The sequence below is a fragment of the Ogataea polymorpha genome, assembly GCF_001664045.1.
Source record: "Ogataea polymorpha strain NCYC 495 leu1.1 chromosome Unknown OGAPOscaffold_5, whole genome shotgun sequence".
NCBI lineage: Eukaryota > Fungi > Ascomycota > Pichiomycetes > Pichiales > Pichiaceae > Ogataea > Ogataea polymorpha.
Window position 1 is genome coordinate 318610 of NW_017264702.1, and position 13562 is coordinate 332171.

The 13562-nt window shown below is 47.1% G+C and overlaps 12 protein-coding genes across 12 annotated transcripts; 5 read left to right on the top strand and 7 right to left on the bottom strand.

Moving 5' to 3' along the window:
- Positions 1 to 5: 5 nt before the first annotated feature.
- On the bottom strand, positions 6 to 1478 carry OGAPODRAFT_82922 (uncharacterized protein). The gene has a single exon (XM_018356661.1). It carries the CDS (start codon positions 1422 to 1424, stop codon positions 54 to 56), a length of 1371 nt encoding a protein of 456 aa, XP_018209761.1. The 5' UTR covers positions 1425 to 1478; the 3' UTR covers positions 6 to 53.
- Positions 1479 to 1643: 165 nt separating this feature from the next.
- Positions 1644 to 5366, bottom strand: OGAPODRAFT_94666 (uncharacterized protein). Its single transcript, XM_018357592.1, has one exon. It carries the CDS (start codon positions 4040 to 4042, stop codon positions 3026 to 3028), a length of 1017 nt encoding a protein of 338 aa, XP_018209763.1. The 5' UTR covers positions 4043 to 5366; the 3' UTR covers positions 1644 to 3025.
- Positions 1644 to 5367, top strand: OGAPODRAFT_16784 (uncharacterized protein). Its single transcript, XM_018354667.1, has one exon. It carries the CDS (start codon positions 1690 to 1692, stop codon positions 2992 to 2994), a length of 1305 nt encoding a protein of 434 aa, XP_018209764.1. The 5' UTR covers positions 1644 to 1689; the 3' UTR covers positions 2995 to 5367.
- Positions 1644 to 5387, bottom strand: OGAPODRAFT_94667 (uncharacterized protein; the record flags this gene model as incomplete). Its single annotated transcript, XM_018357593.1, has 1 exon — positions 1644 to 5387. One exon carries the CDS (start codon positions 5385 to 5387, stop codon positions 4272 to 4274), a length of 1116 nt encoding a protein of 371 aa, XP_018209762.1. The 3' UTR covers positions 1644 to 4271.
- A 65-nt stretch (positions 5388 to 5452) lies between these two features.
- On the top strand, positions 5453 to 6058 carry OGAPODRAFT_94668 (uncharacterized protein; the record flags this gene model as incomplete). The annotated part of the gene is made up of 1 exon (XM_018357594.1): positions 5453 to 6058. Exon 1 carries the CDS (start codon positions 5588 to 5590, stop codon positions 6056 to 6058), a length of 471 nt encoding a protein of 156 aa, XP_018209765.1. The 5' UTR covers positions 5453 to 5587.
- Positions 6059 to 6200: 142 nt separating this feature from the next.
- Positions 6201 to 6799, top strand: OGAPODRAFT_77078 (uncharacterized protein; the record flags this gene model as incomplete). Its single annotated transcript, XM_018356268.1, has 1 exon — positions 6201 to 6799. A coding segment is annotated over one exon (599 nt), but the record flags the coding sequence as incomplete, so codon positions are not given.
- Positions 6800 to 6847: 48 nt separating this feature from the next.
- Positions 6848 to 9364, top strand: OGAPODRAFT_94670 (uncharacterized protein; the record flags this gene model as incomplete). Its single annotated transcript, XM_018357595.1, has 1 exon — positions 6848 to 9364. One exon carries the CDS (start codon positions 6848 to 6850, stop codon positions 7517 to 7519), a length of 672 nt encoding a protein of 223 aa, XP_018209767.1. The 3' UTR covers positions 7520 to 9364.
- Positions 6850 to 9442, bottom strand: OGAPODRAFT_94671 (uncharacterized protein; the record flags this gene model as incomplete). The annotated part of the gene is made up of 2 exons (XM_018357596.1): positions 6850 to 7590; positions 7616 to 9442. 2 exons carry the CDS (start codon positions 9440 to 9442, stop codon positions 7546 to 7548), a joined length of 1872 nt encoding a protein of 623 aa, XP_018209768.1. The 3' UTR covers positions 6850 to 7545.
- On the bottom strand, positions 9412 to 10297 carry OGAPODRAFT_82924 (uncharacterized protein; the record flags this gene model as incomplete). Its single annotated transcript, XM_018356662.1, has 1 exon — positions 9412 to 10297. The coding sequence occupies one exon, from the start codon at positions 10295 to 10297 to the stop codon at positions 9536 to 9538; it is 762 nt and encodes a 253-aa protein (XP_018209769.1). The 3' UTR covers positions 9412 to 9535.
- Positions 10298 to 10417: 120 nt separating this feature from the next.
- OGAPODRAFT_13656 (uncharacterized protein) lies at positions 10418 to 11020 on the top strand (the record flags this gene model as incomplete). Its single annotated transcript, XM_018353378.1, has 1 exon — positions 10418 to 11020. The coding sequence occupies one exon, from the start codon at positions 10418 to 10420 to the stop codon at positions 11018 to 11020; it is 603 nt and encodes a 200-aa protein (XP_018209770.1).
- On the bottom strand, positions 10424 to 12769 carry OGAPODRAFT_16785 (uncharacterized protein). Its single transcript, XM_018354668.1, has one exon. It carries the CDS (start codon positions 12753 to 12755, stop codon positions 11022 to 11024), a length of 1734 nt encoding a protein of 577 aa, XP_018209771.1. The 5' UTR covers positions 12756 to 12769; the 3' UTR covers positions 10424 to 11021.
- Positions 12770 to 13229: 460 nt separating this feature from the next.
- OGAPODRAFT_38726 (uncharacterized protein) lies at positions 13230 to 13532 on the bottom strand (the record flags this gene model as incomplete). Its single annotated transcript, XM_018355365.1, has 1 exon — positions 13230 to 13532. A coding segment is annotated over one exon (303 nt), but the record flags the coding sequence as incomplete, so codon positions are not given.
- Between the last annotated feature and the right edge of the window lie 30 nt (positions 13533 to 13562).

Consider the following 13562-nt stretch of genomic DNA (forward strand, 5'->3'; position numbering starts at 1 on the left):
GAAGCCCAAAGTCATTTTTGATTATATAATCATATATTCCCAGGCGTGCTCTGTCAGCTAGTACTCATCACAGACTCGGTGTCCGTGTCGATAAGCTCATCAGCGGTGTCCTCTTCGGTAATCTCGTTCCATGATGCGTACGTAAGCAGCCCGAATCCGCCCACCACAAGCAGGTAGCCCAACATCTGCGGAAAACTGATTTCGATTCCCCAGAGAAGCCACTCCACCACTCCGACGAGTAGAATGGTAACCAGAGACGCAACAGATGAAAACACTGGCGACGTCAGCGCCATAAGTGCAAGAAACGAGACGCTAAAAATGAGATTCGAGATGGTCGACAGGAAAATGTACAGCCATTGGGCCTTTGACGTCGGGAACTTGAACCTGTGCCATCCCAGAAGCTGCACTATGACGACTGGAATGATAACCACTATGAGGGTGCTGATTCCTATGAGGCACATTGTGAAATTTGAAAAGGTGGCCTGTCTTCTGGCGCTGACCTCGCTGGACGGAGGACAGCATTTCTTCTTGTACATAACCTCGTACAGGCCGTACAGAATGGCGCCAATAAGAATTATGATGTCGCCCTGGAGTCTATGTGGGTAGTCTCCGGCATCCTGGTCCCTCCCCGAATATGCTACAACCATGACTCCGACAATGGCCAGCACCACCGAGCCCAGCTTTATGAGAGAGAATTTTTCTCCTAAGATAGGTATGGCAAACATGTACGCTGTGAAAGCGCTGCAGTTGTAAATGGCAGTCACGTCTGATCCGGTGGACATCCCCATTGAAATGTACCAAGTAATTCCCGCCAAGTTTAAAATGACAGAGAGGGCCAAGGTAGATTTGAAAATGTACTGTATAGCCTGGCTCTTGAAGAACTGTGAGAATTGCTTAAAACTGTGGGGTCCGAACTCCTTTTCGTACCCCTTTTGGTTGGCCCTGATTGTCAGCTCGGCGCTGTAGAAAATGTTCTTGTGCTGGGTCTTCACAGAGCTAGCAAAGGCGCGTCTAACGCCTTTCCAATGCTTACCGTTGGCGTCTTGGTAGCCGTGTTTATGACGCAAATACCGTCTGAATGTCTTATATGTGGCGATGCCTGTAAATTGTAGAGGCCACAGGACCCACCAGGACCCATGTGTTATGAGCAACAGCAAGATCGGTTCTCCAAATTTCAGCTCGTTGTATAAATAAGCGGTGGTTTCTGTTTGCGTCACGAATGCGATCAACGAGGTCACGAAAAGCGCGACTACAAAAACAATTTTCACGTACGAAAACGAGTACTGGTGCATGCTGCGCATGCTGCGAATATCTTGCGATGCACCAAAGCTGCCACGGGGCTGTTTCTGGTTTTTTTGAGGCTCCACGAGCAGAGGCTCGAGGGAGTTGAGTGACTGAGTGGGACCTCGTAAAGATTCAGACATGGACGGCGTAGACGGGCTTTAGTAAAGGAGCGCTGTATTCAAGCCCAAACAGTGGTGGTCCGTATATCAGTGGAAAAGAGATATAAGAACTTGTTTGCAAAATATGCAAAACAAGCTTGAGTCTGGGGAGTCATCTCTGCACCGAAAAAAAAAAATCAGATAATTAGTACTTTTGTTCACCATGTTCCAAAGGAAAGAGGACGAGAGCGAGAAAAAACTCCAACACCGGCGTACAGTGGACTACTTTACTCCTTTGGGTAGATACATGGTCCAGAAAAATGTGTACAATCGCCGAGGTCGCCAACCATTGGGGAAGATCCGCCCAGAGATGTCATACCTGTCCCAGCTGTTGCCTCCGCATTTAGAGCAGCCAGAAGTGGTGGATCTGGCCACCAAATTTGTCCACGTTTCGACAAACAAATCCAAGCACGCTATACATGCGCTCAAATGGACGCCAGATGCGCGCCGAGTGCTGGTTTCGTCTCACTCTGGAGAGTTCACCATCTGGAATGGCTTGACTTTTAACTTCGAGTCTATCATGCAGGCCCATGACTCGCCCATTTTTGCACTGCAATATAGTCATAATGGAGACTGGCTGCTTAGTGCGGACCAGATCGGTTGCATCAAGTTTTGGCAGCCAAACTTCAATAACGTCAACATTCTCCCCAAGGCTCACGACAATGCAATTCAGGACATAGTTTTCTCACCAAATGACTCAAAGTTTGTGAGTTGCTCCGACGACCTTACGCTGAAGATATGGAACTTCAGTACAGCTACCGAAGAACGCACTTTGAAAGGACACCATTGGGACGTCAAAGCTTGTGACTGGCATCCAACTTTGGGATTGGTCGTTAGTGGCTCCAAAGATAACTTAGTGAAATTTTGGGATCCAAGAGACGGGAAATGCATATCTACCATCCATGACTTCAAACATACGGTGACAAAGGTGCGATTCCAGCCGAAAGGAAACCAAAGACTGTTAGCAGCGTGTTCCAGAGATCATTCCACCAGAATTTTTGACATCAGACTGATGAAAACTATCAACGTTATAAAATCTACGGACGACGTTGACTTGACCTCTATTACCTGGCACCCTGTTCACTCGTCAACACTCACCATTGGTGGTTACGACGGGTCGTTGTCCACCTACGACCTTGCAAAAGAATTAAATCAAGACTTGGTGTTCAACAGAGAAAAACTACCTGCTTCCACCACCTCTCCGCTCCACAGAATCCCATACGCTCACGACAAGGCCATTCATGACCTTGAATATCATCCTCTTGGACACTTACTGTGTACTGCCGGAGCGGATAAATCAATGCGCTTCTGGTGTCGATCCAGACCAAACGATCCGCTTGCATTCAAAGACAACGCCTACACCGGAGAATCCTGGGCGGAAAAGCAGCCGTTTGCGATGGAACAGAACGGAAGAGAGTCGGAGCAGAAACACTTCCAGCCGTCTGCGCCTTCTGGACTCCCAGGATTGTCTGGGTTACCAGGATTGCCAGGATTGCCGGGCCTGCAAGGAATTAATTCTTTACCAAATATTCCTGGAATGACTAATAAATAAATTCGACGTATCACATATCATTTACAGTGTATTAATTCGTGGCAAAAACTTGCTTGACGGGCTTGTACCCATCTCTATAAAACTTTTCAACTTCTGACAGATAATGTTGCCCAAAAGTAGATCTGTAGTGTAGCAAAAAATCATAAATATGCTGCAAAAGCACACTTTCGAAGCGCCCCACGTTGTTCTTTCCAATTACTTTCCTCCCGCAGTTGTAGCTGAACGACTCGCCCACATTGGACATGATGAAATAGTTGACGTCCAATCGGTCGATCTCCTCTAACGTAACCTTCTCGTAAATTTTTTCATACTTCTCAACTCGTTTGAGAAAATCGGTGATGGCTTCCTCGCGCGGCATGCCATAGTAGTCTTTATTAGTGGTTTTGCGCTCAATGTTGTATCTCCTCAAAGAAATGTTTGTACAGCAAACTTCCAAAATGGCAATGTTGATCACCACGTTCGCTTCAGAAGCCGTTTGTCTGATAGTCTGTACTACTTTCTCTCTTCTTTCCTTCGTTGTATTGGTGGCATCAAACATCCCAATGTCTATCTCATCACGTATAAGGCTGCTGGTAAGCTCGTTTAGTGCCTCAAACGCATATAGTTCGCGTAGACGTTGTGTAGCGCTTTTAGTGAAATCGAAATCAAATTTGTGCGTTAACTGCTTTTCATACCTTCTTCTCACATTACCAGCGTTGAAACACTTGAAACGTAAATCTGCGCGCTTCACTCTATTAACGTATGTCTCAAGGTGCTCAGCAACTGTTGATTTCCCACTGGCAGGAAGCCCAACTAAACAGATGACCCATTTTTCGCGCTCCGGATCAGCAACGTCCGTCGCCAGCTCTGTGGTGGCAGACTCAGCGTCGTCATCCACAACTTCCCTTTGGTCGAGCGAAAAGAGGTTAGCGTGTAGCAGATTTCCCACTTCACTCTCTACCAAGCTCGGAAAGAACTCTGGAGTGGTGGCGGCCGTTTGTATGGTGGCTATCGATGTTGTTGACTGGGTCCTCGTGGAACTGACACCAGTGCTCGATTCACTCAGCATATTGGAATTTCTCAAACGTATTCTGGTGACTTTGCCTTTTTAATACTGTCAACCCCTCCCAATGCAAACCAGAACCCAACTGTGATTGTTCTCATTTCTTTTTTGGAAAAGAGGAGTAAAATACGCTAAAATTTGAGCGGAGTTATCCAAAAAAAACCCTAAAATCTGGCGCGGCTCGTGACCGACCGTTTTTCTCGCCATTGAAGTCCGAAACACACCTAAAACCTCTCTAATCCATTTCCCTTTTCTTAAGAAAATACATCCCCATTTGAAGCTCTCTCACCACTTTTTTCATTTCGCCATCGGACGATACATCTTCGAGCTCGAGAAGCGTTCGCAAAAAAGATTTCATATTGTTGTAATCCCTGTAAGTGATATCTAGATGCCCGAGACGATTAGCGTTGTCAAAAAGAAACGTTCCACCATATTGTAATCTCGAACACGGAGAGACGTACCAGCACGAATGCATGTGACCTAGCTCGTCCAGCCTTGAGGTGGTTTTTCTAGCACACTCGTCCTTGACTGTGACTGGCAATATCGGGCACTCGGTGATTTTGATCGCGGGAGTGTATTTGTACTCCTTCAATATCATCAATCCGTAGACATCGCTGTCGACCAATGCTACGACCTTTGCCTCCGGATAATGCTGTGTTAAATGGTACAAGAACCGTTTGGTCAGCCTGTCGGGAAAACCTTTAGCAGTGATGAGTATTTTATTTCCATGGTCGTGCTCCTTGCATAATTTAGAAAAGACCGACTCCTTTTCCACAATGATAATCTCTTCTGGACAAGGTGAAACAAAGCGGAAGTCTTCATGATGAGACTCCAGAGAGATGAGCGGCAAGAGCATGGTGCCCTCTTTTTTCTCAAGTTTGACAAATCGGTCTCTATAGTAATATTGCAGATTTGCATAGATTAAACCCTTTTGTGCTGCCACTACTCCCAAGGTCTCCGTAGAGACTCCGAAGGAGCTGGCGATATCATCAATACACTGGTTGATCACAGCCTGCTTTTTGAACAGAGTCACATCGCGATAATAGATTTGTCGCTTGGAGACAAAAAAGCTTGGCATAGAAGATATTTGGTCAAACAATAATCTTAGAACCTTGAGATAGCAAGCGAATTTAAGATTGATATCTGGATCCAAAGACGGGAAATGTATTTCTGTTATGCTGGTAGTCATCATTGGAGTTCTTAGAGATGACTCGCGTTTTCGTTTCAAACATTCCTTTTGTTTCTTGAGAACAAGACATATGGATTCTCCCTTTTTGAATCCATTCTCTACGAGCGAGAGAATGTTCCACAAACGCTCCTTAATATGTGGACTTGCTGTTAGAGGTTTCATGTAGGGAGGCCTTACATTGAGCTCAATTCTGGCGAGATTGTAATTACTCTGGTATCCATAATGTCAAAATTGGGGGCAAGATATTTTAAGGGTTCATATTGTTTTTAGGCTATTGTACATTTATCTGGTGTACGGATGCATAAAGGTGAATTGTCTGTTCTGGCTGAGTATTTAAGCTCTGCTGACAGAGCAAATGAAGTATGTCTCGCACACAATCTGAATCCCAGCTCCCGTCAAACTCCAGGGTAGTTATCGTGGTCATCTTATCCTGTTTAACTTTGTTGTTGATTCTCACTCTGGCCGTGTTCTGGGGAGTGCAGATATATTCAAAGCTGGTGCTACCATTATTTCCACGGTCCTGGAGCCTGGCCTCCGCAACCAGCCGCCACAGAGACCTTCCACCCTCCTACGATGAAACCCGGCTATCTGACAACCCCTATATCTACCCAGGAATAAAGCCGTCATATTCCATTCAGGAGTTGAAGCTGCTGCGATGCTATTTGGATCACAAAGGCCGGCTGTGCCATGTTACTGTGGCGCAGCGAATCGATCCACAGACGATGAAGGAATATGACGAGATCCAGCTCTCGGAGGACTTCCTGCCAGACTACAGTAGTGATTATCCCTTCCTCCAACCTCCAACTCCTTGCCACAACCCAGAATCCAGGTAACTGGGCGCCGGCCGGTCCCAGATATTATGCCCAAAAAAACAAAAAAATGGCAAGCGTCGCGACGGCTCGCAGCAGAAGCAAAACTATATATATAAATTGCAGATAAATAAAGACTTTCATCTTTCCCCCCTTATTTCTCGCATCATGTTACAATCGGAGTCTTTAGACCTGGCGAAAAGGTACTGGACGTACAGCAATGATGGGTCCAGATATGCGTTTTTTGCCTTTTTGGCTGCCATAATTGTCATCTTTCTTATTTTCACTTGTATGCTTAATGTCCGCAGAATTAGACGGGGAAGAACACCCATAATTTCGCAATACTTGGCACCTCCAAGCTACTATCAGTCGCAGCGTCAAAATCCGGATAGCAACAGTGTGCCGTTGCCGACTTATACACCACAGCCGAATCCTAATCAGGACATCGGGTACTACGACATTAACGGAAACTTCATTCCGTACTCCAAAACAAGCGGATCCGGCGGTCCCAATGAGCAAAGCGGAGTGAACGGAGGCAGCCAGACGGCTCCAAATCCCTTCGACCATCAAGGAACAGGCCAAACCAGCTCGCCATATGCTCAGCCTCCCGCCACCGAGCCAATAAGCTCGCCAGAGCAAGTGTACTCTCGCCCAGCCGATGCCGAGACTTACCCTACGTATACTTCGCATTCTTCCAGCGCGAACCCCCCAGCAAACTACACTCCTCCGCCAGGGCCACCTCCGACTCATAAAAAGGACTACTAGAGTAGTTGATGGTGCAAGGATGGAATTCTATGTAAAATATAATTCGTTATGAACAACCAAGATAGAGTCCAAAAGCCTAGTAAGCCGGCCACCAACTCACTGAAACAGGCCGAGAAGAAGAAACGTGAGGTCTTCAAGGCAGTTCTGGCTAGTCCGTATTCCCGCCGTAACCTGTGGCCGACTGTGAGTGTCGAATTACAAAACAATCTGGTCGATCTGCTGTGTTCGATCCTCGAGGAGATAGGCACTTTCAACAGGCTATCGCAGGCGGAGAAAAATTCCTCTGGGTTGGAGAAGCCGTCCATTAGCGAGTATGTCATTTATGGGTTCAACAGCTGCATGAAAGCTCTTGAAGAGCAGTCAAAAAAGATCCAGTCTATGAAACTTGTCTTGAACAGCGACCACACTCTTAGATATCTCTTTGTGTGCAAGCTGGATATGACAACACCGCTACTTTTCCAACACTTCCCTATTTTAAGTGCATATGCGAATGTGAAGCTGATTCAACTACCAAAAAATACACACCAGAAATTACAGAAAGTCCTGGGTCTGAAAAAACCAATAGAGGTATTGGTTTTGGCCAAAGGAGCTGCAAAAATGTACCCATTGCTTGCTGAACTTGCTGAGGGTGTCGAGGATGTGGACATCGAATTTCTTCGAAGCGGGCCCTTTGAGGCTAAAATAAAACACATATTGACGCAGCAAACAGTTAAAAAATAGCAATGTATACTAGAGTGTCGCATGCGCTAGTTTGGATGCCAATTGATGCACTTTGGTGAGTGGACGGCGTCCTAAGTCGGTGATCAGTCGCGAAACTGACTCGGAGGTCCAATTGGGAGCCCGTGTGGAAAACAGCGGTTTTGATGTATGATCTAGACCATCCACAAACTGGTTGGTAAGTTTATTGAAATATAGTAACGATGAAGCCCTGGTCATTCCGACATAGAGAACCCTGCGCTGAGTATCGTTGAGACGGTAGTTGTTTCCCGAAAGTATGAAAACGATGGGGAATTCAAGGCCCTTGGCGGTGTGGATGGTGGAAAAATTGACTTCATTGTCATTAGAAGTCTTGATGCTATTGCTGGTCACCAGAGTATCGTTGTTGTAATTTTCCATGAAATAGGAGAGAACTGTATGCTCTGGTGGTTTCTGTACTTTTGCCCGTTGTAAAGTGTTGTAGATTGTGTCGAAATGGAGCCTGTACTCCAGCAGCTGGTCTTTAGTGAACCCGTCCGCGCTCAGGACTTTATCGAACCCTAGCTCTTTTCCCATCCTCAGAAGCGTTATCAAGATCTGGTCAGGGTCGTTCTGGTCCAATTTACTCCTGCATTTGGCAATATAGTTCACATAATGCGGTAGCATGTCTAATTTTCTCGGTTTTTCGTATTCGGAGTCATGCAGATATTCGAACACAGGCACCTCGTGTTCAGTTGCCAGCGAAACAGCCTTGCGAAGCGTCGCCTCTCCAATATGGGGAACGGTTGAGAGCGAGCAAAGAAGCGGAAAGTTGACCCGCGGATCAACCAGCACGCGCACATACTGCATCAAGAACGACAACGGGCTCTGGAGCCAGCGTGGGTTGCTGTTGAGCTTGCAAAGCCCGAAGCGGCCCCGTTCGCTGAAATATTTTAGCACCGAGTCGACTTCGCGGTTCGTGTAGCTCAAAATCGCAATATCGGAAGGCTTTATGGCGCCCTCAGAGATGTCCACCAGTCGTGTAACTTCGTCGTAGATGAATTCGCGTTCCTCGGCAGGAGACGCGAAAGAGAGACGGAGAGGAGACAGCCCGCATGGCGGCTTCACGCTGTGGTGGATGGGAGTGCTGTGTCCCAAAACTGCGTTTGCAAACTGCAGCACCTCGGGCGTGGACCGAAAAGACTGGTTCAGGTGCACGATTTTGGCTTTGGGGTGCCGTTCCATCAGTCTCTCCCAGTTTTGCTTGAATGATGCTCCCAAAAAGCCGTAGATCGACTGGTCAGAGTCCCCGGCAAGCGTCAGATGCCGGCCCTTGCTGATCTGAAGCACCAGGTTCATAATTGCCGGATACACGTCCTGGAACTCGTCGACAAAGACAACCTTGTAGTTCTCAACAAATTTGGGGGGCAAGTTCAGCAGGCTGGAACACTCCTCCAACACGTCGTCGTGGGTGAAAACCTGCGTCGACCCAAACATCTCCATGATGCGTGCCACCACGGCGACGTTGTTGGACGATCGACGCGCGTCGCGCAAGTGCGATCGCAACTCCGCCACAGAGCTTGCGCTGCGGCCCATGTCAACCAACCTGGCCAGTCTGCGGAGATCGTCGTCATCCAAAATGTTCCAGTCAGTGTATTTGCACCCTACCACCTTGCCTGCGAACGAGTGGAACGTCATGACGGGTATCTGGACAGCCATGGGCCCCAGAACAGCACGGAGTCGCGTTCGAAGATCGTTGACCGAGCGGTTGGTGAGACTGAGTACTAGCAGGTTATCTGGCCTCATCCCGCTCTGCGACTGCGTGCTGAGCAGGTGCGCAATTCTGCTGGCGATCGTTCTGGTCTTGCCAGATCCAGGTCCGGCCTTGATCCCAAGCAAGGTGTCGGGGCTAAAATCGCTCGTAATCGCGGTGTATTGCTGTTCTGTGCACTTTATCTCTAATTCCATATGGACTATAAATGTATATAAACCAGCATGACACCCTGCTGAAAGAATGCGCGACAGATAATTTCTGATCTATCGCAAATTATTTTTCATCATTTATTTACTCTTCTCGAATCCCTGTCTGGCGACCTTTTCCGCCTCGATGCGGGCCCGTTCCGGGTCGAGGAACTCAAAATGCTCTGTCTCTGGCGCCATGACCGAGTTGAACTTGATCACCATGGGGATCCCATTTGGAATGTTCACAGAGCTAATTGCCTCGTCATCGATAGCATACAGATGCTTGACCAGAGCCCGCACGATGGACCCGTGTGTCACCATGAGAACCGTCTCGTCGGCCTCCAGATGCGGCACCACGTACTTGTTGTAGAAGGGAAGAAGCCGCTTGGTCACCATCTGCAACGACTCGGCACGGGGCAGTTCGTTCTTTGCCACCCTTGCGTATCGCCTGTCGTCGATGCAGTAGTACTTGTCGCCCGGATCCACGGCTGGAGGACAGCCCTTAAAGGCGCGTCGCCAGAATTGGTACTGTTCCTTGCCATACAGCTCCAAAATGTGGCTTTTGGGCTCGCCCTGGAGCTTGCCGTAATGCCGCTCGTTGAGTCTCCAGGACTTGACCTCGTCGATATACTGGCAATCCATCTCCTCCAGTATGATATTCGCGCTCTCTATAGCCCTCGACAGTCTCGAAGTGAAACAAATGTCGGGTTGCACGTATCCGGACTCTAAGATCAGCTTGGCCGAGTGACGAGCCTGCTCTCTTCCCGTTTCGCTAAGCTTGATGTCCACCCATCCACAAAATCGATCGTCCTTGTTCCACAGCGATTGGCCATGTCTGATCAAAATCAATGTTCCTGGCATGTTGTTTCTGAATCAGCTAACGCAATTATTTTCTAGCCAAACATTTTTATGGCGGTGCTAGCCTGTCTGATATTTACAATCGTTCAACACTTCATTTGCCACTTAGCTAAGATCTGTATCATGAACTTGAGTCGCAGAATATTTCCTGCCCAAAAACGGTTTGCCTCTTCCCTCACAGCCATCAACGAGCTCCAGCAGGCAAAGATGCTGGCGCGCGTGCAAAAGTTTGACGACAAAACCAAAATATTCGATAAGCTCGACAATCTACATATGCTTGTTCTCCGGAAGGGCTACTACAACGTCAACATCAATAAGTTGGGCTTCCAGTCGAACTCGCCAGAAATCCGCGACAGATATTCCAACTTGTACCATATTTTTGACATCGAGGAAGCCTTGTCGCAGCACTTCACCAAGATGCCCCTGTTATCCGCTCCCCAACCAACAACCACTTTCACTGGCGGCGGCTCGAGCCTGATGGTGGTGCTGAATTCTATGAGACAGCGCAAGGACTCCCCTGTGGAAAATCACATCAAGTTATTGCATCGCCTCGCGAGAAACGATGTGGAACTGAAGCGCGGCATTCAGGACGTTCTCAAGACTTTTGAGAAAGAGGACGACTTTTTCTACCAATATGTTCTTGACTTGTGGGAGAAGAAGAAAGAGTTCAGTCGTATGGTTGCTAAACAAAGAAAAGCAAAAGAAGCGGCACAGGAAAAAAGCTGATTCATATACAACAGCAGCTACCCAAATATCCTCCGATTTTGATCTTCTTACCCCACCAAACCATGCACAGCTCCCTCAAAAATTGACGGTCTGATGCACTATAAGGATCTAGACCCATTTCATAAAGGTCGTGAGGCTCAACCCATAGGCTCTGGTCACGAGAAGCGTGATCAACTAGCGTGTCAGACTCACTTGTTCCCTCGTTCAAATGGTCAGATTCGCTGTTATTTATTATGTCAACCAGGATAGTGAACAGTTTAGTGGTTAGTTTCTGGAAATATCCAATCAAGGACACCAGCCGTTCGACCTTTGTCTGGTCGACATCATCGAGCAAATCATATTCTTCTTCAAACTCATCCCTAGGGCTTTCGCTGCTTCCTGCGGTAGCCCACCACGAAAATCCTTTCCAGACAATTTCACGGACAGAGAGCGGCTCTGTGGTTGCTCTCGCATGGGGAGGAAGCTTGACCTCCAAATCCTCTATGCGAAGATCTTCCCGAACAACGTTGTCAAAGAAGGCAGCATAGACAAGCTTGAAGCGGTTAAAATCTCTAGGCGTCGCGAGGATCGGTTTCGACGACCCGGATGCCATTAGAAGCGGCTCTCCTTGGTCTGTACTGGGCAGCAGCAAAGAATAGTGGTAGAGCTCAGATTTTTCCAAAATGATCTGGTCAGAAGTTGAGGCTATGAACCCATTCTTTTGCGCCTTCAAAAACTCGATATCGTTAACACAGACGTTGTATAGCGGTGTGAGATGTTCCAAGCTTTCCTGCCGGATCACCCTGGATTTGATCAACATGAGTTTCAAATCTTTTGGAATCGACGATATCAGCGAAACGCAGTAGTTGATCTTGGAAAGCTCGCTGATCGAGCGATGAGAGTTTTGCGGTGCATAGATAATGATTTTTTTACGAGTCAATGCCAGCTTCCACAATCGGTATACCAAAGGCCCGAGGATCTCCATCAAGGGAAGAAGATAGTTGACCATGTGCTCGTCATCAATACTGTATTGATCCAGTTCGCTACCATTTGTCGGCAAGGTCCCGTCTGTGAAGGTGTCTGCCAAGGTGCGTGAGGTCATGCCACTTTCAGAGCTAGTCCCTCTATCTGCATTCTGTAGCTCGTCACTGGTAAGAGTTTGGATAGACCTTCTTCTATTTATATTGACGTTTTTTATGATATCTTTGAATTTAGTGCTCAAGTCATTAGGTCCTTTGAATCTGTGGACTGTCCAAAATTGTTCGAGACTGTTGTATTTCTCTTGTTCCTCTCCAGAATCCAGAAATTCTGTGACAAGCCTGTTTAATTCATTTCTGTAGCTCCAGCAAGATGAATATACTTTAGGCATCCATGTTTCGTTCAAGTGTTCCGGGTCAACCAAAACACCAAGCGAATACATTCTCACAGAATTTCGGTCAACGTTTCCGTCAACCGTCCTCTGCGATGATAGGTTTTGCTTGAAAACCAGTATTCCATACAATAGAGACTTGATGTTGGCCAAGTTTGGCTCTCCTTTTTCGTGAACAAAACAGATGATGTCGGTATCAACAGAATGGAGCCCCGACGGCAATGCCTTGAACTCCAAGCCTTTGCTAGGATATAAAGACTCATTTAGTGATCGGAACCACTTTAGTTCATATCCCGTATGCACATCGAACTTTGCCAGAAACATACCACAGAGGGCCGCCTTCGAGGCTCTAGAAGGATTGTCAACCGAAGGAATGGTTATCTCCATGCTGCAAATATCGGCCAAAGAAACAGCTGAATGCTTAACTTTCTGCACATTTAATTTAGCCTACGATGGGGCAGGGAGCTGCTGACGTAATGCGTGTTATGACATGGGAGTTGTTGTATAGTAGCTGAAAACGGTGTCACAGAGCGCGAGTAAAGGGGGAATGCCCAGAAGTGGATCAGGATAGCCCTGTGAAAGAATAAAGAAACATTTCAAGGAGTAGAATTAGGTAGTGATAATAACTGTAGCTGTCAATTATTTTAACATCTCATGCTTCTAGCCCAACCTGATTTTATATTTCAAATAATTATAATAAATTATTAATCTACAAATATTACTTTTGCGACAGAAATGTTGTTGTGTCAAGCCGGTGAGGCCGCACAGCGCACCAGTACTGAAATACAACAGTTACGCTATTTCAATCTGAAATCTCATTCCTAATATACAATTATACCCAATACACCGTACCTAAGCAGAGGTGGCAGAAGTGTACTTAGTGACAGCTCTGGTACCTTCAGAAACAGCGTGCTTGGCCAATTCTCCAGGCAAGATCAGTCTCACAGCAGTCTGGATCTCTCTAGCGGAAATAGTGGACTTTTTGTTGTAAGCAGCAAGCTTGGAAGCCTCAGAAGCGATTCTCTCGAAGATGTCGTTCACGAATGAGTTCATGATGGACATGGCCTTCTGGGAAATACCGGTGTCTGGGTGGGTCTGCTTCAGAACCTTGTAGATGTAGGAGGAGTAGGTCTCCTTTCTGGCCTTGGTTCTCTTCTTAGCATCGGAGGAGGCAGCGGTTTTCTTTCCGGCAGG